Source organism: Hordeum vulgare, chromosome 1H (assembly GCF_904849725.1).
Source record: "Hordeum vulgare subsp. vulgare chromosome 1H, MorexV3_pseudomolecules_assembly, whole genome shotgun sequence".
In the NCBI taxonomy this organism is placed as follows: domain Eukaryota; kingdom Viridiplantae; phylum Streptophyta; class Magnoliopsida; order Poales; family Poaceae; genus Hordeum; species Hordeum vulgare.
Genome location: NC_058518.1, coordinates 409,591,606 through 409,610,536, shown reverse-complemented (window position 1 = coordinate 409,610,536; position 18,931 = coordinate 409,591,606). Strand labels below are relative to the sequence as shown.

Genomic DNA, 18,931 nt, shown 5'->3' with positions numbered 1-18,931 from the left:
GAATGTTATACAGTTTAGAAACGGGGCTCCAAAGGCGTTTTGAGCAACACGGAGCATATGAGATGTTCCAGGAGCTGAAGCTAGTTTTTCAAGCTCATGCCCGTGTCGAGAGATGTGAAGTCTCCAACAAGTTCTTTAGCTGTAAGATGGAGGAGAACAGTTCTGTCAGTGAGCACATACTCAAAATGTCTGGGTTACACGCTCGTCTGACTTCACTTGGAGTTGAACTTTCGGATGATGCTATAATCGACAGAATCCTTCAGTCTCTCCCACCAAGCTACAAAGGCTTTGTGCTTAACTACAACATGCAAGGGATGGAAAAGACCATTCCTGAGTTGTACTCGATGCTCAAGTCTGCAGAAGTAGAAATCAAGAAAGAGCATCAAGTGTTGATGGTCAACAGGACCACTAGTTTTAAGAAAGGCAAGGGTAAGAAGAACTTCAAGAAAGACGACAAAGCTGTTGCCGCGCCCGGTAAGCCTGATGCCGGGAAGAAGAAAAAGAATGGACCCAAGCCTGAGACTAAGTGCTTCTATTGCAAGGGAAAAGGTCACTGGAAGCGGAACTGCCCCAAATACTTAGCGGACAAGAAGGCCGGCAACGTTAAAGGTATATGTGATATACATGTTATTGATGTGTACCTTACCAGCGCTCGTAGTAGCTCCTGGGTATTTGATATCGGTGTTGTTGCTCACATTTGCAACTCAAAGCAGGAACTGCGAAATAAGCGGAGACTGGCCAAGGACGAGGTGACGATGCGCGTGGGGAATGGTTCCAAAGTCGATGTGATCGCCGTCGGCACGCTACCTCTACATCTACCGTCGGGATTGGTTTTAAACCTTAATAATTGTTATTTAGTACCAGCTTTGAGCATGAATATTGTATCAGGGTCTTGCTTAATGCGAGAAGGCTACTCATTTAAGTCAGATAATAATGGTTGTTCTATTTATATGAGTGATATGTTTTATGGTCATGCTCTGCTGGTGAATGGTTTATTCTTGATGAATCTCGATCGTGATGTTACACATATTCATAGTGTGAGTACCAAAAGATGTAAAGTTGATAATGATAGTCCCACATACCTGTGGCACTGCCGCCTTGGTCATATCGGTGTTAAGCGCATGAAGAAGCTCCATACTGATGGACCATTAGAGTCTCTTGACTTTGAATCATTTGACACATGCGAACCGTGCCTCATGGGCAAGATGACTAAGACTCCATTCTCAGGAATAATGGAGAGAGCAACCGACTTATTGGAAATAATACATACTGATGTGTGTGGTCCAATGAACGTTGAAGCTCGCGGTGGCTATCGTTATGTTCTCACTCTCACCGATGATTTGAGTAGGTATGGGTATATCTACTTGATGAAGCACAAATCTGAGACATTTGAAAAGTTCAAGGAATTCCAGAGTGAGGTCGAGAATCAACGTGACAGAAAATTTAAGTGTCTACGATATGATCGTGGAGGAGAATATTTGAGTCACGAGTTTGGCACACACCTAAGGAAGTGTGGAATCGTTTCACAACTGACGCCGCCTGGCACACCGCAACGCAACGGAGTGTCTGAACGTCGTAATCGCACTTTATTAGATATGGTACGATCTATGATGTCTCTTACCGACTTACTGCTATCATTTTGGGGATACGCATTAGAAACTGCAGCATTCACTTTAAATAGGGCACCGTCTAAATCCGTTGAGACGACACTGTATGAACTTTGGTTTGGCAAGAAACCTAAGTTGTCGTTTCTTAAAGTTTGGGGCTGCGATGCTTATGTGAAGAAACTTCAACCAGAAAAGCTCGAACCCAAAGCGGAGAAATGCGTATTCATAGGATACCCTAAGGAAACTATTGGGTATACCTTCTATCTTAGATCCGAAGGTAAAACCTTTGTTGCCAAGAACGGATCCTTTCTAGAGAAAGAGTTTCTCTCGAAAGAAGTAAGTGGGAGGAAGGTAGAACTTGATGAGGTAATTACACCCCCTCTCGAACAGGATAGTAGCGCAGCGCGAGAAGTTGTTCCTGTGGCGCCTACACCAACTGAAGAGGAAGTTAATGATGATGATCACGAAGCTTCGGATCAAGTTACTACTGAACCGCGAAGGTCCACAAGGGCACGCTCTGCACGAGAGTGGTACGGCAACCCTGTGATGGAAATCATGTTGTTAGACAACGGTGAACCTTCGAACTATGAAGAAGCGATGGTGGGCCCGAATTCCAACAAATGGCTTGAGGCTATGAAATCCGAGATAGGATCCATGTATGAGAACAAAGTATGGACTTTGGTGGACTTGCCCGATGACCGGCGAGCCATAGAAAATAAATGGATCTTCAAGAAGAAGACTGATGCAAACGGTAATGTAACCGTTTACAAAGCTCGACTTGTCGCAAAGGGTTTTTGACAAATTCAACGAGTTGACTACGAAGAGACTTTCTCTCCCGTAGCGAAGCTGAAATCAGTCCAAATCATGTTAGCAATTGCCGCCTTTTATGATTATGAAATTTGGCAAATGGACGTCAAAACAACGTTCCTTAACGGGAACCTTAAGGAAGAGTTGTATATGATGCAACCAGAAGGTTTTGTCGACCCTAAGGGTGCTAACAAAGTGTGCAAGCTCCAGCGCACCATCTATGGGCTGGTGCAAGCATCTCGGAGTTGGAACATTCGCTTTAATGAGGTGATTAAAGCGTTTGGGTTCATACAGGTTTACGGAGAAGCCTGTCTGTACAAGAAAGTGAGTGGGAGCTCTGTAGCTTTGCTCATACTATATGTGGATGACATATTATTGATGGGGAATAATATAGAGATGTTGGAGAGCATAAAGGCCTATTTGAACAAAACTTTTTCAATGAAGGACCTTGGAGAAGCTGCATACATATTAGGCATCAAGATCTATAGAGATAGATCAAGACGCCTCATAGGTCTTTCGCAAAGTACATACCTTGACAAGATATTGAAGAAGTTCAATATGGAAAACTCAAAGAAAGGGTTCTTGCCAGTTTTGCAAGGTATGAGATTGAGTAAGACTTAGTCGCCGACCACAACAGCAGATAGAGAGAAGATGAGTTCTGTCCCCTACGCATCAGCCGTGGGCTCTCTAATGTATGTCATGCTATGTACCAGACCTGATATAAACCTTGCCATAAGTTTGGTAGGGAGGTACCAAAGTGATCCCGGTATGGAACACTGGACAGCGGTCAAGAATATCCTTAAGTACCTGAAAAGGACTAAGGAAATGTTTCTCGTTTATGGAGGTGACGAATAGCTCGTCGTAAAGGGTTACGTCGATGCTAGCTTCGACACAGATCCGGATGACTCTAAGTCACAGTCCGGATACGTATATGTGTTGAATGGTGGGGCAGTGAGCTGGTGCAGCAGCAAGCAAGAAGTCGTGGCAGCATCTACATGTGAAGCGGAGTACATAGCTGCTTCAAAAGCAGCTCATGAAGGAATTTGGATGAAGGAGCTCATCACCGTCCTTGGAGTGGTTCCAAGCGCGTCGGGTCCAATGACGCTCTTCTGTGATAACACTGGGGCCATTGCCATAGCCAAGGAGCCCAGGTTTCATCGGAAGACGAAGCACATCAAACGCCGCTACAACTCCATCCAGGACCATGTCTAGAGTGGAGTGATAGATATTTGTAAAGTACACAAGGATCTGAATATTGCAGACCCGTTGACTAAACCTCTTCCACGAGCAAAACATGATCAACACCATAATGCTATGGGTGTTCGATACATCACAATGTAACTAGATTATTGACTCTAGTCCAAGTGGGAGACTGTTGGAAATATGCCCTAGAGGCAATAATAAAATGGTTATTATCATGTTTCCTTGTTCATGATAATCGTCTATTGTTCATGCTATAATTGTATTAACAGGAAAACAGTAATACATGTGTGAATAAATAGATCACAATGTGTCCCTAGCAAGCCTCTAGTTGGCTAGCTCGTTAGTCAATAGATGATCATGGTTTCCTGATCATGGGCATTAGATGTCATTGATAATGGGATCACATCATTGGGAGAATGATGTGATGGACAAGACCCAATCCTAAGCATAACACTAGATCGTATTTTTCGTATGCTAAAGCTTTTCTAATGTCAAGTGTCTTTTCCTTCGACCGTGAGATTGTGCAACTCTCGGATACCGTAGGAGTGCTTTGGGTGTATCAAACGTCACAACGTAACTGGGTGACTATAAAGGTGCACTACGGATATCTCTGAAAGTGTCTGTTGGGTTGGTACGAATCGATATCGGGATTTGTCACTCCGTGTGACGGAGAGGTATCTCTGGGCCCACTCGGTAGAACATCATCATGAGCTCAATGTGACTAAGGAGTTAGTCACACGATGACGTGCTACGGAACGAGTAAAGAGACTTACCGGTAACGAGATTGAACAAGGTATAGGTATACCGACGATCGAATCTCGAGCAAGTTCTATACCGACAGACAAAGGGAATTGTATACGGGATTGATTGAATCCTTGACATCGTGGTTCATCCGATGAGATCATCGTGGAGCAAGTGGGAGCCACCATAGGTATCCAGACCCCGCTGATGGTTATTGGCCGGAGAGGTGTCTCGGTCATGTCTGCTTGTCTCCCGAACCCGTAGGGTCTACACACTTAAGGTTCGATGACGCTAGGGTTATAGGGAATTGTTATACGAGGTTACTGAAAGTTGTTCGGAGTCCCGGATGAGATCCCGAACGTCACGAGGAGCTCCGGAATGGTCCGGAGGTAAAGATTGATATATAGGACTGATGGTTTTGGACACCAGAAGTGTTTCGGGCGTCACCGATAACGTACCGGGAACACCGGGACCACCGGAGGTGGCCCCGGGGGTCCATCGAATGGGGGCAACGACCCCAAGAGGCTAGATGGGCCAAGTGCGGGAGGGAACCTGCCCCTAGGTGGGCTGGTGCGCCTCCCACACCCAGCCCAATGCGCAAGTGGTGGGGAGAGGGGGCAACCCTAGGCGCATGTGGGCCTTAGGCCCACCAGGTGGTGCGCCACCCCCTCCCACCCTAGCCGCCGCCCCCCTTTCCCATCTGGTGGCCGCCGACCCCTAGGGAGGGAACCCTAGGGGTGGCACAGCCCCTCCCCCTCCTCCTATAAATAGAGAGGGGTTTTGGCCCTTGGGAGACAGACTTCTCCCTCTCCCTCGGCGCAGCCCTGCCCTTCTTCCTCCTCCTCTCTGCCGGTGCTTGGCGAAGCCCTGCCGGGAGACCTCGTCTCTCCATCGACACCACGCCGTCGTGCTGCTGGAGTTCTTCCCCAACCTCTCCCTCCTCCTTGCTGGATCAAGGTGCGGGAGACGTCACCGGGCTGCACGTGTGTTGAACGCGGAGGTGCCGTAGTTCGGCACTAGATCGGAATCGCTGCGAGTACGACTCCGTCAACCGCGTTCTAGCAACGCTTCCGCTTAGCGATCTTCAAAGGTATGAAGATGCTCTTACCCCTCTCTCGTTACTGGTCTCTCCATAGGAAGATCTGAATATGCGTAGGAAAAATTTGAATTTATGCTACGTAACCCAAGAGATGTTTGCTAGATTTCCAATCATAAGTGCATATGATCCAAGTATGAAAAGTGTGTTAGTGTATGTCTCTCCCTCATTGCATATGACAAGTACCTATCATATTATATTCAATTGCCTATGTACAATCTTTATCTTGCACTACAAAAGGCTTTCTACCAAAAACTAACTTAATTAATATTTATTTAACAACCCCTAACTTTATTTACTTGTTATTTATTACCTTATAAAACTATCTATTACACCTACTAAGTACTTCTAGTTTCCTTCCTGCAAAGTAGTTTCATACTCCCTCCATCACAGTATATTGGGCGTATCTCACAGGGCTCTCGGACCTAGATGTTTTTCTATTGGTACGAAAAACTGAGCCGACGAGCTGTAAAAGCGCCTAATTAAATGCAGAACTGACGCATTAGTAACTCCCCGTCCACTAAACGAGTGACTTCCTCACATGCATTGGTGGAGACGGTTTCCAAAACACCTCAATCAATAGGCTAATTAATGCCACACGCCTTATTTCCTTCTAATTGTGAAAAAATATCGTTTTGAAGATACGCCCAATATACTGTGATGGAGGGAGTACTTGTTCTAGGTACAGTGAGCGTTAGCATGCGTAGAGTTGTATTGATGGTCGGTCGAACTTGAGATAATATGAATTCTACCTTTAGCTCCTCGTTGGGTTCGACACTCTTACTTATCAAAAAAGGCTACACACGATCTCCTACACTTGTGGGTTATCACTAAGCCCCTCACAAGGTCTTGATAAAATATAAGTCAACATCTAGTTTAACAAACCCCGTAGGAGGACGGGTCCACCCCCTTTCTTTAGGGAAGCCTATGGGGAAGAGTCATAATATAGTTTGTCGTTATAGCACGAATCCCCAAACATCTTAAGTACTCTCCTTATGAACTATCTTATGGGTTTCCCACCACATGTACCAAAGGTGATGGCGATCTACTCAAGAACATTATGAAGACCCAAAATACACATATTATGATACGCCAAATGGAATGAAAACTCAAGGACAACCTCACCAACATGATCAAATTCACAAGCATGTTTAACCACTTCATCCAATCCTAATATTCTCTAGACCTCCTAGCTTTATGACATTAAACAACATGTGGTCTATCTCCTATGGTGGTACCTTCGAACAACAAGGATACAAGGGTGAAACTTCCAAGTGTTTATTTGCAAGCGTAACACGGCAAGGGAGAGTTTCATGCAACATACATCGGGTTTTTAACCTTGACTGGACAAGAAAGTTTCCATATCCTACACCAGATAGAATTAAGATTGATTTGTCCCATCCCATTAGTTCGTATGTGTTTCCTCCAATGTTGGCAAGACAATTCCACGAAATAAGTAGAACAAACATTGAAAATACTTTTTTGTGCATTTTCACACAATAAAATCAGAAATATCAATGCAAGGGAAGAGGAATCATGAGGACTCGTTGTGCACCACTAGGCATCAAATGTTTGTCTAACCATCTTCTCATCGCAACTATTGTTACTTGGGTTAGTCGGATCACGAACCTTACACAAAAGACCCCCCCCCCACGCGCGTGATAACTCTCCAACTAACACAATTTGGGATCCACACATCCTCTCGAAAATCATCATTATCTCCATTACCAACTCTCCAAATATAATTGTGCTTTAGAGAACTAACCACCACCATAATACTTTGGCACATAAAAGAGGACCCCCTTTTTAGTTTTTCTTTCACTAGCTTTCATAATTATGGCATATAAAGAATTTGGATTGTCAAGAAGTCGCCAATCTTGTTTTACCAGTATCGTCAGAATGCAACAACGGATATCACAAAAACACATACTCCTTGGCTTTATGCATCACATATTTTCCATCAAGCCATCTGAAAGTGCATTTAATCCCTTGGTGGTTTTGGTAATTAATAACAACATATATGTCATTAAACTAATATTTCAATCAAGTACATTTCAGATGAGTTTGGCATGGCTACAATATGTGATGTGGAACCCTTACGATGCAAAGGATATATATTGGCAAAAGCTTCAAGACTCCACATTTTGTTTAAGTGATCTTGATCACATTGAGTCCATAGGAAAGGCAATACTATTAAGGGGGAAATATGTATTGATGATGACCTGGTTGCGCAAGTGCTTAGAGATTTTCCACCCAAGATTCTCAACAACATTCTCACATAATTTCTCTCCAAAACCCTAAAGCCAAATCGGGTACACCGAAGTTTTCCTTTCGGTTCCACCGATTTACCTATGATAGAGCCCTAAGCCAAACCCTAACTTCTCGATGGTACCAAGACTGCGTTCGGTGAAATCGAAAAGCAGTGACCAACTTGCTGGAGTCGATTGTATTAATCTTGGAATCTCCGAGATGAAACGATCGTAACCTCTGAGTCATTGGGACTGCCTAAGTTGAACCGAATCGGTCCCACCGAGTTATTTTTGTCGATCCTACTGAAAAGCCAAAAGCTGCAGCCTTTTGCACTAGTCGGTACCACCGAGATTATATTATGGTGTCACCGAGTTGGCCATTAAAATTGTAACAGTTGGATTTTTGGTGAAGGCTATATACACCCCTCGATCACCACTTACTCTGAAGAGAGCCATCAGAACGAAACTTCACTTTCACAACTCATTTCCCAAGAGAGAACCACCTACTCGTGTGTTGAGATTAAGGGATTCCACTCCAACCAATAGATCCTTGATTTATAGCCTCCTCAAGTTGCTTTCCACCCAATAATCCTCTTCTACCAAGGCATTTTTTTGCGAGAAAGTAATTGAGTGTCGAGGAGACTATCTTTTGAAGTATAAGAGCAAGGAGTTCATCATCAACACACCATCTATTACCTTTTGAAGAGTGGTGTCTTCTAGATTGGTTAGGTGTCGCTTGAGAGCCTCCAAATCGTGTGAAATTGAACCAAGAAGTTTGTAAGGGCAAGGAGATCACCTACTTCGTGAAGATCTATCCGAGTGAGGCTAGTCCTTCGTGGACGTAAGCCATGATGGCATAGACAAGGTTGCTTCTTTGTGGACCCTTCGTGGGTGGAGCCTTGTGTGGACTCGCACAACCGTTACCTATGTGGATTGAAGTCTCCATCAACGTGGACGTATGATAGCATCACCTATGAGAAACACACCAAAAGCACCGTGTTCATTGTGTTTGATTTCTTCGATCCCTCCTTCACTTTCATATGCAATGTCTCTATTTTCCATTGCTCAACTCTTAGACTTGCATGTGTAGGGTGTTGCTTGACTTGATACAATTGCTGAAAACTGCCTACTATTAAAATTGGGAAAATGTTAAGTTTTAATTCAGTCAAGTTGTTTAATTATCCCCCTCTGGACATACTTTTGATCCTACACCATCTAGTGCATTTTCTTATGATTGTCCTCATCGTCCCATCACGCCAGTGATTCGTTTGCATGTTTGTTTAGGAATTTTTAAGACACACATAAGATAAATGGAAACTTGTACAAGAGACGAAAGGGGAATTTCCTCCCCCCGGTGGATAATAGTTTTTATTTCCATCCACTAGTTTTCTTGACGACATAGGTCAATCATATACTGAAAGCAATTGGTCTTGTTTATATCCATCATAGCTGGCAAGCCTTTACAGTGGTGCAGATTTGCTCATATAGCTAGTTTTGCAAAAGGATAACTCGGACTAAACAGCGTTCCATTGAACACATAAACACTCCTCATCCTAACCGATCATGTAATAATCACAGATGGTTTGTAGGGTGTACATAACTGGATAGGATAAAAGTCATCAGCTAAGGATTGGAAAGGACATCCAGGTCCAAGTTATTCTTTCAAAACCTAGATAAATATATTATTTCCTATTTTATAATCAATTTTCATGAACACATAAATTTAATTTTATTGCCAAAATTCAAGAACCCACGTATAAAATTTGGTGGATAAAAACCAAAAATTAAGACAAAAGAAAAATGACTCATGTACCGTGTGATGCGCGTAAAGTGTCATCATCGAGCATCAAAACCCAACGAGTATGTCATATGTGTACATTGGTAAAAAAGGACCCTCTGATTTACGTCCACCATTAGACAAAGATGAGATGGGATTAGGAAAGATAAGAGTGGAACATAGAACCTTTCGTCCTGAAATTCTTATATACTCATAGAAAAAGTAACATATGGCACTTGTAACATTCATAGCAAAAACTACAAGATTCATATCCAATTTACACTACAACATTCATAACAAAATTTCTGTCCAATATGCTTTAGAACCAGCGTCCAAAATATGAACAGAATTGCAGGTTCAGTCACCCTCAAGATAGGGTTTGCATGATGTGAGGCCGTTCTCATGGAATTGAAACATCAAATCTCTTTCCTCTGCGACGAAAAATCAAACGCTTGGCCAAACCAGTGGATGTCCATCACCACGCTGAAATATCACATCTCGCATGTTCTTAATCTTCCTCTGTTCGGAACGTTCTGAATTTTTGAACACTTGCAGGTAGGGTCTGAAGTCTGAACACTTTCAGATGTCTTCATATTTCAGGCGTCAGGAGGTTGAGCCTGACGCACCGCCTCCCGTTCCCCCCGCCTCACCGCCTCCAGTCGCCCAGGGTCTCCGCCGCCGACGCCCTCGCATCCTTGCTCCCCCGTCCCACCACCCGGCACCGACGCCGCCCCCGTCGACACTTCGCGGCTTCTTCACCGCTCGCCGACGAAGCAGCGCCTCGTAGTCACGCGTCCCCGCATCTGAGGGGCGCTCCCTCTTTCGCCGAATCGCGGTCGGTTCCGCCATGGCGGCGATGGGGCAGGAGGGGGACGACGTCGACCACTACGAGGTGCTCCGCCTGCCGTCCGGCGAGGAGGGCGCGGCGCTGAGCGTCGAGCAGATCGAGAAGGCCTACCGGACGCAGTCGCGGCTCCGGCACCCCGACAAGCGCCCCGACGACCCCAACGCCACCGCCGACTTCCAGAGCCTCGCCAGCTCGTACAAGTTTCTCCGGGATGAGTCCCTCCGCCGTCAGTTCGATGCCCGCCTCCGTGGCCGCCGCGAGGCCGCCGCCCGCGCCGCTGCCACCGGGGTCAAGCGGCGGAAGGCCGTGTCCGACCTAGAGGAGCGCGAGCGCGCCTTCGCCGCCGGAGGAGGCCCCGCCGTCGACCCCGCCGAGCTGGCCAGGCGAGAGGACAAGCGGAAGGCTGCCGACGTCAAGCGCGAACTCGATGAGTTCTTCGCTGCCAAGAAGTCCGGCGTCTCTGGCTCTGCTTCGACTCCGGTAATGTCTCTATCCAATTCCTTCGTCTCTTCGTGTAGGATTGATAGCGATGTGCTCTTGCTGCACTTATAATTGCTGCCTGCCTCGTGCTAGCGTACTTCAACTGTGCCGAATTGCTTAAAGATCTCATCCAGCTAGCGTACTTCTGAATTAGTATTCTCTCATCCAGCTAGCGTACTTCTGAATTAGTATTCTGCTTCATGGTTTCGTAACCATTTGCCCCGAAGTTAGCTTTAGACGGTGCATGTAAATAAAGACCAAAATGATGCCTAAACTAATATAAGAGCATTTAGGACACTATTTTAGTAATCTAAACGATCTTATATTAGTTTACAGAGGGAGTACAACTTAAGAGGGATAGGGTTTGCAATTGTAGCCTTGCAAAGGAAGGTGGAACAATATGTAACTAACTGCCTGTACCATTGCGGATAACCTTCAAACAGAGTATATACTTTCATACTGTGGGTGATTTTTTTTAAGTGTACCTGCAAACAGACTAATATTCCCCAGAAATGCATCAAGAGTACTTATCTTCAAAGTATAAAATCTTAAGGTTATGCAAGAGATTTGTTGATCTGTACCTTTTATGTTGGTACTAGTACTGACCACAACTTGGTTATTTTCCTTTTAGCCACATGGAGATAAGAAGGGTGGAACTCCAGAGAATGGACCAAAAACGGACAAGGGTAAGATCTTGAAGGTTTCTTGGGAAGGGGGTGCAGATTACTACACTGCAGCAAAGCTGGATGAGATCTTTAAGCAATTCGGCATGGTTGAAGATATTGTGATCAAGACTAGTAAATCAAAGAGAAAGGGTTCAGCAATTGTTGTCATGGCTTCCAAGGAGGCGGCAGTAAGTTTCATCTATCTACTTACTTTTTTTTGTCCTTGAGAATTTTTCTACCTCAATTGATTTGTCCTTGTAGATCTTGAACTAGCACATAAAATTGAGCTCATTTCAGATCCACTACAAGATACTCCCTCCATTCCATAATGTAGTGTGCCCGAGCTTTTTGAGATTTAAATTCGACCATAAATTTAATCAACGTGGACGACTGCGGCGGGAACAAAAAATATACCATTGAAAACTTCTTTCGAATACGAATTCAATGGTATGATTTTTGCTCCCGCCACAATCGCCCACGTTGGTTAAATTTATGGTCAAATTTGAATCTCGAAAAGCATGGGCGCACTGCATTATGGAACGGAGGGAGCAGGAGTTTACAAGCAGTCGCATGCCTATGTTTTATCATGCATAGTGTCTTGCTATCTCTGTTTTTGGTTCAATAATCAATATTGATGTCATTTGTTCCATTTCCATATCGTACCACCGCGTGGATCTTTACCAAGCTGTACTATATGTCGGAATTGATTATATGGTTTTGTTGTGCGGCTAACCAACACTTGTTTACTTTTTACAGCAAACTGCACTGAAGAACCATTCTGTGTACAATGTTTTCCCTGTCCCATTATTTGTTGCTTCTGTTCAAGAATCGGGAGGGTTACCAGCAAGGTCAACTCAAACACCTGAACCGAGGACAAGCAACATTGATGGAACTGGGTTCAGCGATTTGGAAGCATCAGTATTCCAAAAACTTCAAGAGGTACTTGCTTTGGTTCTTCTCAGTTTCCACTGTATTAGTTAAAATTCAATATTCATGTTTTTTCGCTGTTAGTGAACAAAGAAAATCCATTTTAGAATTTTGTGTAGTTTCTTTGACTACAAGGTAGTTTGCTTATGTGTTGCATGATAGATATATATTTGTGTGCATTGGACAAATAAATAAACAATAAATGCATTTTTAACTTTGCAGGCCCAGAAAAGGAAGAAATGTGGATAGTTGATGCTCCTCGAGACGTGGGGCAGTGCAAGTTACAGAGGACATTTCGCTTGACTACAGCTGAGTTGAGTATCATCAGGGCAATCCAGAGTATATCATCAGGGCAACCCAGAGCAATCTTGTAATGTCGACTTTCTGGCGGTATTTTGCATCTTAGATACAGTTAGTAGAACCATTTTTTTTCCTAGGAGAGGTGAAAGGAAACGAAACCATCCCATATGGATACTTGTGCTTCCCATCACATACTTGTCTTGGCGCCAGAAGCTATTTTCGTAGCCCACACTGAAAGCAAACAATTACTACTACTACTAAATTACTGTCGGTCTTGGGTTAGATAGATATGCTGATGGAAGACAAGTGCATAATAATTTGTATACATGATTGTTGTACTGTTAATCTTAACCATTTACGCAGTACGAACGGGGAGAGGCACATACATAGCTGCTGGCTGCCTGCCAGGGGCCGGGCAAAGTAAGGTGACGAGCAAGCCGGAGAATTTGGCCTGTTTGGTCCCTTGCCCGTTAACCACGCTGGGCAAGGGCAAGGCTAGCCAAATCGGCTCCCTCGCTTGAACGAACAAAAAAAAAACACTTGAAACTGCGCGTACCGAGACAGCTTGCTCAGTAACCAAATCACTGACTTCCTTGCTGGGCAGGGCAAATGCTTGCTCACGAATCAAACAGTAGCTGGGCAGGGCAAATGCTTGCTCACGAATCAAACAGTACTAAAAGGACGTGGACGTCGAGGGCATAAATAGACGTTTTAAAATAACTATGGTTTAGACTTAAACAAATACAAAATAGAACTAGCATTTAATTGGTCAAGCACAAACCTAAGACAACTAAGTTCATCTATGTGCATTAACAACTTATGCTAAACAACATAAATAACTAAGTGATAGCCAGATATATAAAATGAAACAATATGGCTATCACAAAGTAAAATGCATAAAGGGTTCGGGTAAGAGATAACCGGGACATGCGAAGACGATGATGTATCTCAAAGTTCATACCTTACGGATGTTAATCTCCGTCTAGAGTGGTGTGGAGGTACAATGCTACCAAGAAGCCACTACGACCATCGTAATCTACTCACGCCCTCGCACAATGCAAGATGTCGTGAATCCACTAAGGGACCCTTGAGGACGGTCACCGAACCCGTACAAATGACAATCCTTGGGGATGGTCACAGAATCCGTACAAATTACTCCGGGCAATCTCCACAACCTAATTGGAGACCCCCACGCTTACTCGGAGCTTTACAGCATAATGATTGAACTTTGAGCCACCATCAACCGTATAGGACGCCAAAGCACCCAAGAGGTACAAGCTCTAGAGTACCAAGAACCGAAGAGTAATAAGCTTTTTAACTTCTCACTTCCTTGTATCACCGTGGAGAACTCAAACCGATGCAACTAATGTAGTGACAAGAGCACACGAGGTGGCCAATTCACTCACACTCAAATCCCACCAAAACAACAAAAAGTATGGAGGAATATGAGAGAAAGAACAAGGAGCTCACAAAGAACTCCAAGATCTAGATCCAAGGAGTTCCCCTCACACAGATGAGAAATGTTTGATGGAAATGTAGATCTAGATCTCCTCTCTCTTTTCCCTGAAGAACTAGCAAGAATAATAGGATGGATTTAGCGCAAGCTCGAAGAAGGTTAATAATGGGAGGCAAACACGAGCTCAAAGGATAAGGTTCAATAAGGAAGAAGAACCCCTTTTATAGGAGGGGGAAATCCAACCGTTACCCCCTCACCCCGCACACAAGCGATACTATCGCTTGGGTGACAGAGCCAGACACACAGTGCAATGGCACGAGGTCAAGAGGCGGTAGTGCCGCCAGAGCGATACTACCGCTCTCCCTAGCAGTACTACTGCTGGGGTTGGAGTGCTGCAACCCACGAACGCAAAGAGGAAGGGGGACGAAGACAGTTCTGCCTAAGCGGTACTACCGTTGCCCAGAGCGGTACCACCTCACATAAGAGGTAGTACCGCTTTCTACTACCGGTCTTAGTCCGCTGAGGGTTCCAGGCCCAGAAGGAAGGGCGATAGTGGCACAGTAGTAACATGCGGTACTATCAGCTAGAAACCGCTCAGTCCGACACAAAAAAGTCAAGACACCGAAGCCAGCAGTACAACGCGCGACACTGGGCAAGGGCACTACCGCTGCCCAGAGTAGTACTATCGCACATAAGAGGTAGTATTGTTTACTTGCACGGTACTACCGCTTGGTTCCTTCTGGACCAGAACAAAAGCAACAGATGAATGCAGGAACACCAGGTCTGCCATAACTTCTTCAAATGAGCTTCGAATTGAGTAAACTCAAGCTTGTTAGATTCAGCAAACTCAAGCTTGTTGGTTATAATAAGAAGATGTAGTATAAAAATGCCAATAATATAGCGATGTGAAACTTGTGTGAATGAAGAACCGACAAAACTCCAACATCGAAAACATCATAGAAGACGCATATGTACTCCGTTTTTTATGAAGCTTGCCGTGAAGATGGACATAAACTCTAAAACTCACAAATAGAAACACCAAACAAGAACCAAAGAAGATGATGTAAGGATGCAAATGGTTTGAGTTCTCAGTGAATGATACGATCAAGCTACTGACTTGAGAGCCCCCTTGACAGATGACAATCGATAGTATAACCCGGTCTCCCAACTACCACCAAGAGACCGATAAATAGAAAACCTATCAAGGGCGAACCTATACCTTGCACATAGTCCACTTGAACTAGATGATGACGATCTTGACTTCCTGAACATGGACCACCTTTCTTGATTGTGTTGGCTTGATGAAGACTAGTTGATTGCCCCCATACTCCACTATGGATGGCCCACTCTTCGTCATATCTCCACGCGTCCATTGTCACCACAATGGACAACAAGCTTCAAGCATGATCTCTTCGTGATGCTCCACTTGAACTTGCACACCGTAATTTTGGTGACGATCATCACTTGATGTCATCCTGCATTTGTTGTATAAGATCTTCCTCTTGATGCAAGCCCATGGAAACATACCTAACCCCACATGGAACTCTCACATAGACCATGGGTTAGTACACAAAGCGTAATGGACAATGCTTACCATACCATGGGATCACTTGATCCCTCTCGGCACATCTTGTACGTTTTTTGTGTTGATCAACTTGATTCACTCTTTGACTTAGTCTTCATCAACCTTGTATCTTATCTTCTCTCTTCATAAAGATGATTTCTTGAAGGTAAACGTGAATGTTCACATAATCTTCTTCAAGACATGCTTGCAATAAGCTCAACTCTCACATGACGAATCTTTGGATAAAACCTTGAATACCACCTTAATCATCATATAAACTCCTTAAAACTAAGAGATGGACTTTAAAAAGTGCATATGAACAAATCCTTTAAATATAATTCAAGACAACCATTAGTCTATAAGAATTGTCTTTTTTTTACATGGAGTCTATAAAAATTGTCATCAATTACCAAAACCACACATGAAGAAATATGCTTTTACAAATACGCTATATACTAGTAGTATATTAGATCGGCTAGGCTAGGAGCCTTTTTTTAAGAACTCTATCAATTTGACACATGTCAACTAATGAATAGTGTCCTAAATAGTAATTGTGTTGTGTACATTGCACGTAATCCTAATCCTACGTGAACAATACTCATGGGTAAATAGTAATTACGGGTGAAAAGTATTTGCATGTCCATTTAAAAAATTGATGCATATAATAATTTCCTATTGACATTATTTCATGTGAAAAATATATTTTAATGAAAATACATACAAAAAAATTATGATTTTTTACGCATCAAAGACAAGAGATGCTTTTAGGTTTGTGGAATTTTTCATGTTGAGATGACATCCGAGAAGTTTGGTACAAAATACATAGATTTCAAATTAGCTCCCTTTTTACCTTTTTTTTCTTCACTCGCTGATTTACGTTAGAACCAAATATGTTTATTCAGGCCATCGTCATTTGAATAAGTCTACCATGTAAGCTAGCGTGTCCCTTTGATTTTAGTTTTTGTTGACTGGTCATTTAGAGCATCTCTAACAATTTGTTGGTTAGCTTGTTGGTAAAATATGTCATGTCATCAATCAATACATTAACATACAACTACTTCAATAGAATGTATCTAGTTTGCTCAATAGAATGTGAGATAATAAATAAGGTGCTCTCTCATTTTACATTAGAGCTTGTGTAAGGGTGTTGGTTAATTTACATACAACCTTGCTCTCTTTCCTTATTTATTGCATGACACATCATCAAAAGTACTACGTGTCAAAATCTACCAACAACTATCTTATAATCATTGAAGATGTCTTTATAGTATATTAACTGGTCTTGGGTTTTGTGTTTTTCTCTTTTGCGGACGTGTCTTCCATTGGTTCGGTCGTGCACACGATCGGCCGTTGCTACAATTTCATATGTCATGTATTCTTTCGAAGGCTCCAAGCCGGTCCACCCATGTGCATGCCTATAAAAGGCTCTACATTAGAGAATGGCATTTTGGAGCTCGGCCTTCATGAAGGTTCAAATTTTTGAAAAATTCAAAATTCGATAATTATGGTTTCAGAAAATCTGAAAAAATACAACTAAACAAGGATGTGATTCGTGTTTGTGTAAAATTTTAGATCAAAATACTTTGAAACGTGACCTGTACAAAAAAGACAAATTCATAGTCTGAAATGATGAATAGTAACATGTGTTAAAAGGTTTCAGATTTGTCTTTTTTACACAGCCCTTATTTCAACGTATTTTGTTCTAAAAATTTACACACTTGTGTATTATACCTTCATCTATCTATGTAACTTTTTTCAATTTTTTTGAAATATTAAAATACAAATTTTCACGAAATTTGGAGTTTGAATTTAAAGGCCTCCATGGAGCTCGGGAGCCATGGTGACGCCCTGGTGAAACAATGACAACGGACATGGTGACGGCCCTGCCTACTACAACAACAACTCCAACAAAAACAACGGCCATGGTGACGGCCTTGCCTACTACAACAACAATGGTGGCCGTGGTTGCCACTACAAGAACAATGATCACAGATGCCCCTTCTACAACAACAACGAGGGGCACCAAGGTGGCTACGGTCGTGGCTATGGCGGCGGCAACAACAACTTTCAAGGTTATGTTGAGTATGAAGGGAAGTGCCAAAATTGTAAGAAAACTAATCACACAGTGGAAGATTGTCTTTCGCGCTATGAAGATTCGCAAAAAAGAAGGTTGCAGCCGCAGCGGATGTGTCCTATGGCGTGGACACAAATTGGCATGTCGACGTGCCAATGAACACATCACCTCCGACATGGGGAGGTTGACCATGCACGAGAAGTACCATGGCCATGATCAAGTTAACACCGCAGCAAACGGTCAAGGTATGAGATAACCCATATTGGTCAATCTACTATTAGAACCTCTCATCGTGATATTCGTCTCAATGATATCCTCCTTGTGTCTCATGCATCAAAAAAACTTTGCTTATGTTCATAGAATCACTCTTGATAATGGTGTCTTTATAGAATTTCACCCGTTTTTCTTTTTGATCAAGGATCAGGCAACGAGGAGGGTTCTCTATCACGGTAGATGCATGGACGGTCTCTACCCATTAATTCCCACACTTTGCAAGTTCAATAAACAAGCTTTTGGAGCTCTTAGAGTTTCTTCAGAGAGGTGGCACAACAGTGTAGGCCATCCTTCCTTTTCCATTGTTTAGCAAGAATAAACTCCCATTTGTTGGTGAGAGAAATTGTGAAACCATTTGTGATTCGTGTCGGCGTGCAAAAATTCATCAATTACCATACCCTATTCCTACTAGTGAGTGTGTTAAACCTTTGCAATTGATCTTTTCTAATGTGTGGGGGCAACACTCTCTCCTGTTAGTAGACACACTTATTATGTGAGCTTCATTGATGACTATAGTAAATACATGTGGATCTACCTTCTTAAGAAGCGTTCTGATGTGTTTCAAGTCTTTCATAATTTTCAAGCTCTTGTTGAGAGGAAATTTGATTGTAAAATTACTTCCATGCAATCCGACTAGGGTGGTGAATATGAGAAACTTAATTCTTTTTTACAAAAGATAGGTATCTCTCATCACGTCTCTTGACCACATGCTCACCAACAGAATGCTTCTGCTGAACGCAAGCATCACCACATTGTTGAAATACGCCATGCCCTTCTTGCTGCTCCATCCATGCCATTAAAATTTTGGGATGAAGCTTTCCTAGCTGATGTTCATCTCATTAATATTTTACCCATTCGTGTCATC

General features: G+C 43.2%; 1 protein-coding gene across 1 annotated transcript; it reads left to right on the top strand.

Annotated features, from left to right (window-relative positions):
* The first annotated feature begins 9,951 nt into the window (after positions 1-9,951).
* Positions 9,952-13,064, top strand: LOC123441089 (pre-mRNA-splicing factor cwf23-like). The gene is made up of 4 exons (XM_045117615.1): positions 9,952-10,807; positions 11,439-11,660; positions 12,229-12,411; positions 12,622-13,064. The coding sequence occupies exons 1-4, from the start codon at positions 10,328-10,330 to the stop codon at positions 12,646-12,648; spliced, it is 912 nt and encodes a 303-aa protein (XP_044973550.1). The 5' UTR covers positions 9,952-10,327; the 3' UTR covers positions 12,649-13,064.
* Positions 13,065-18,931: the final 5,867 nt, after the last annotated feature.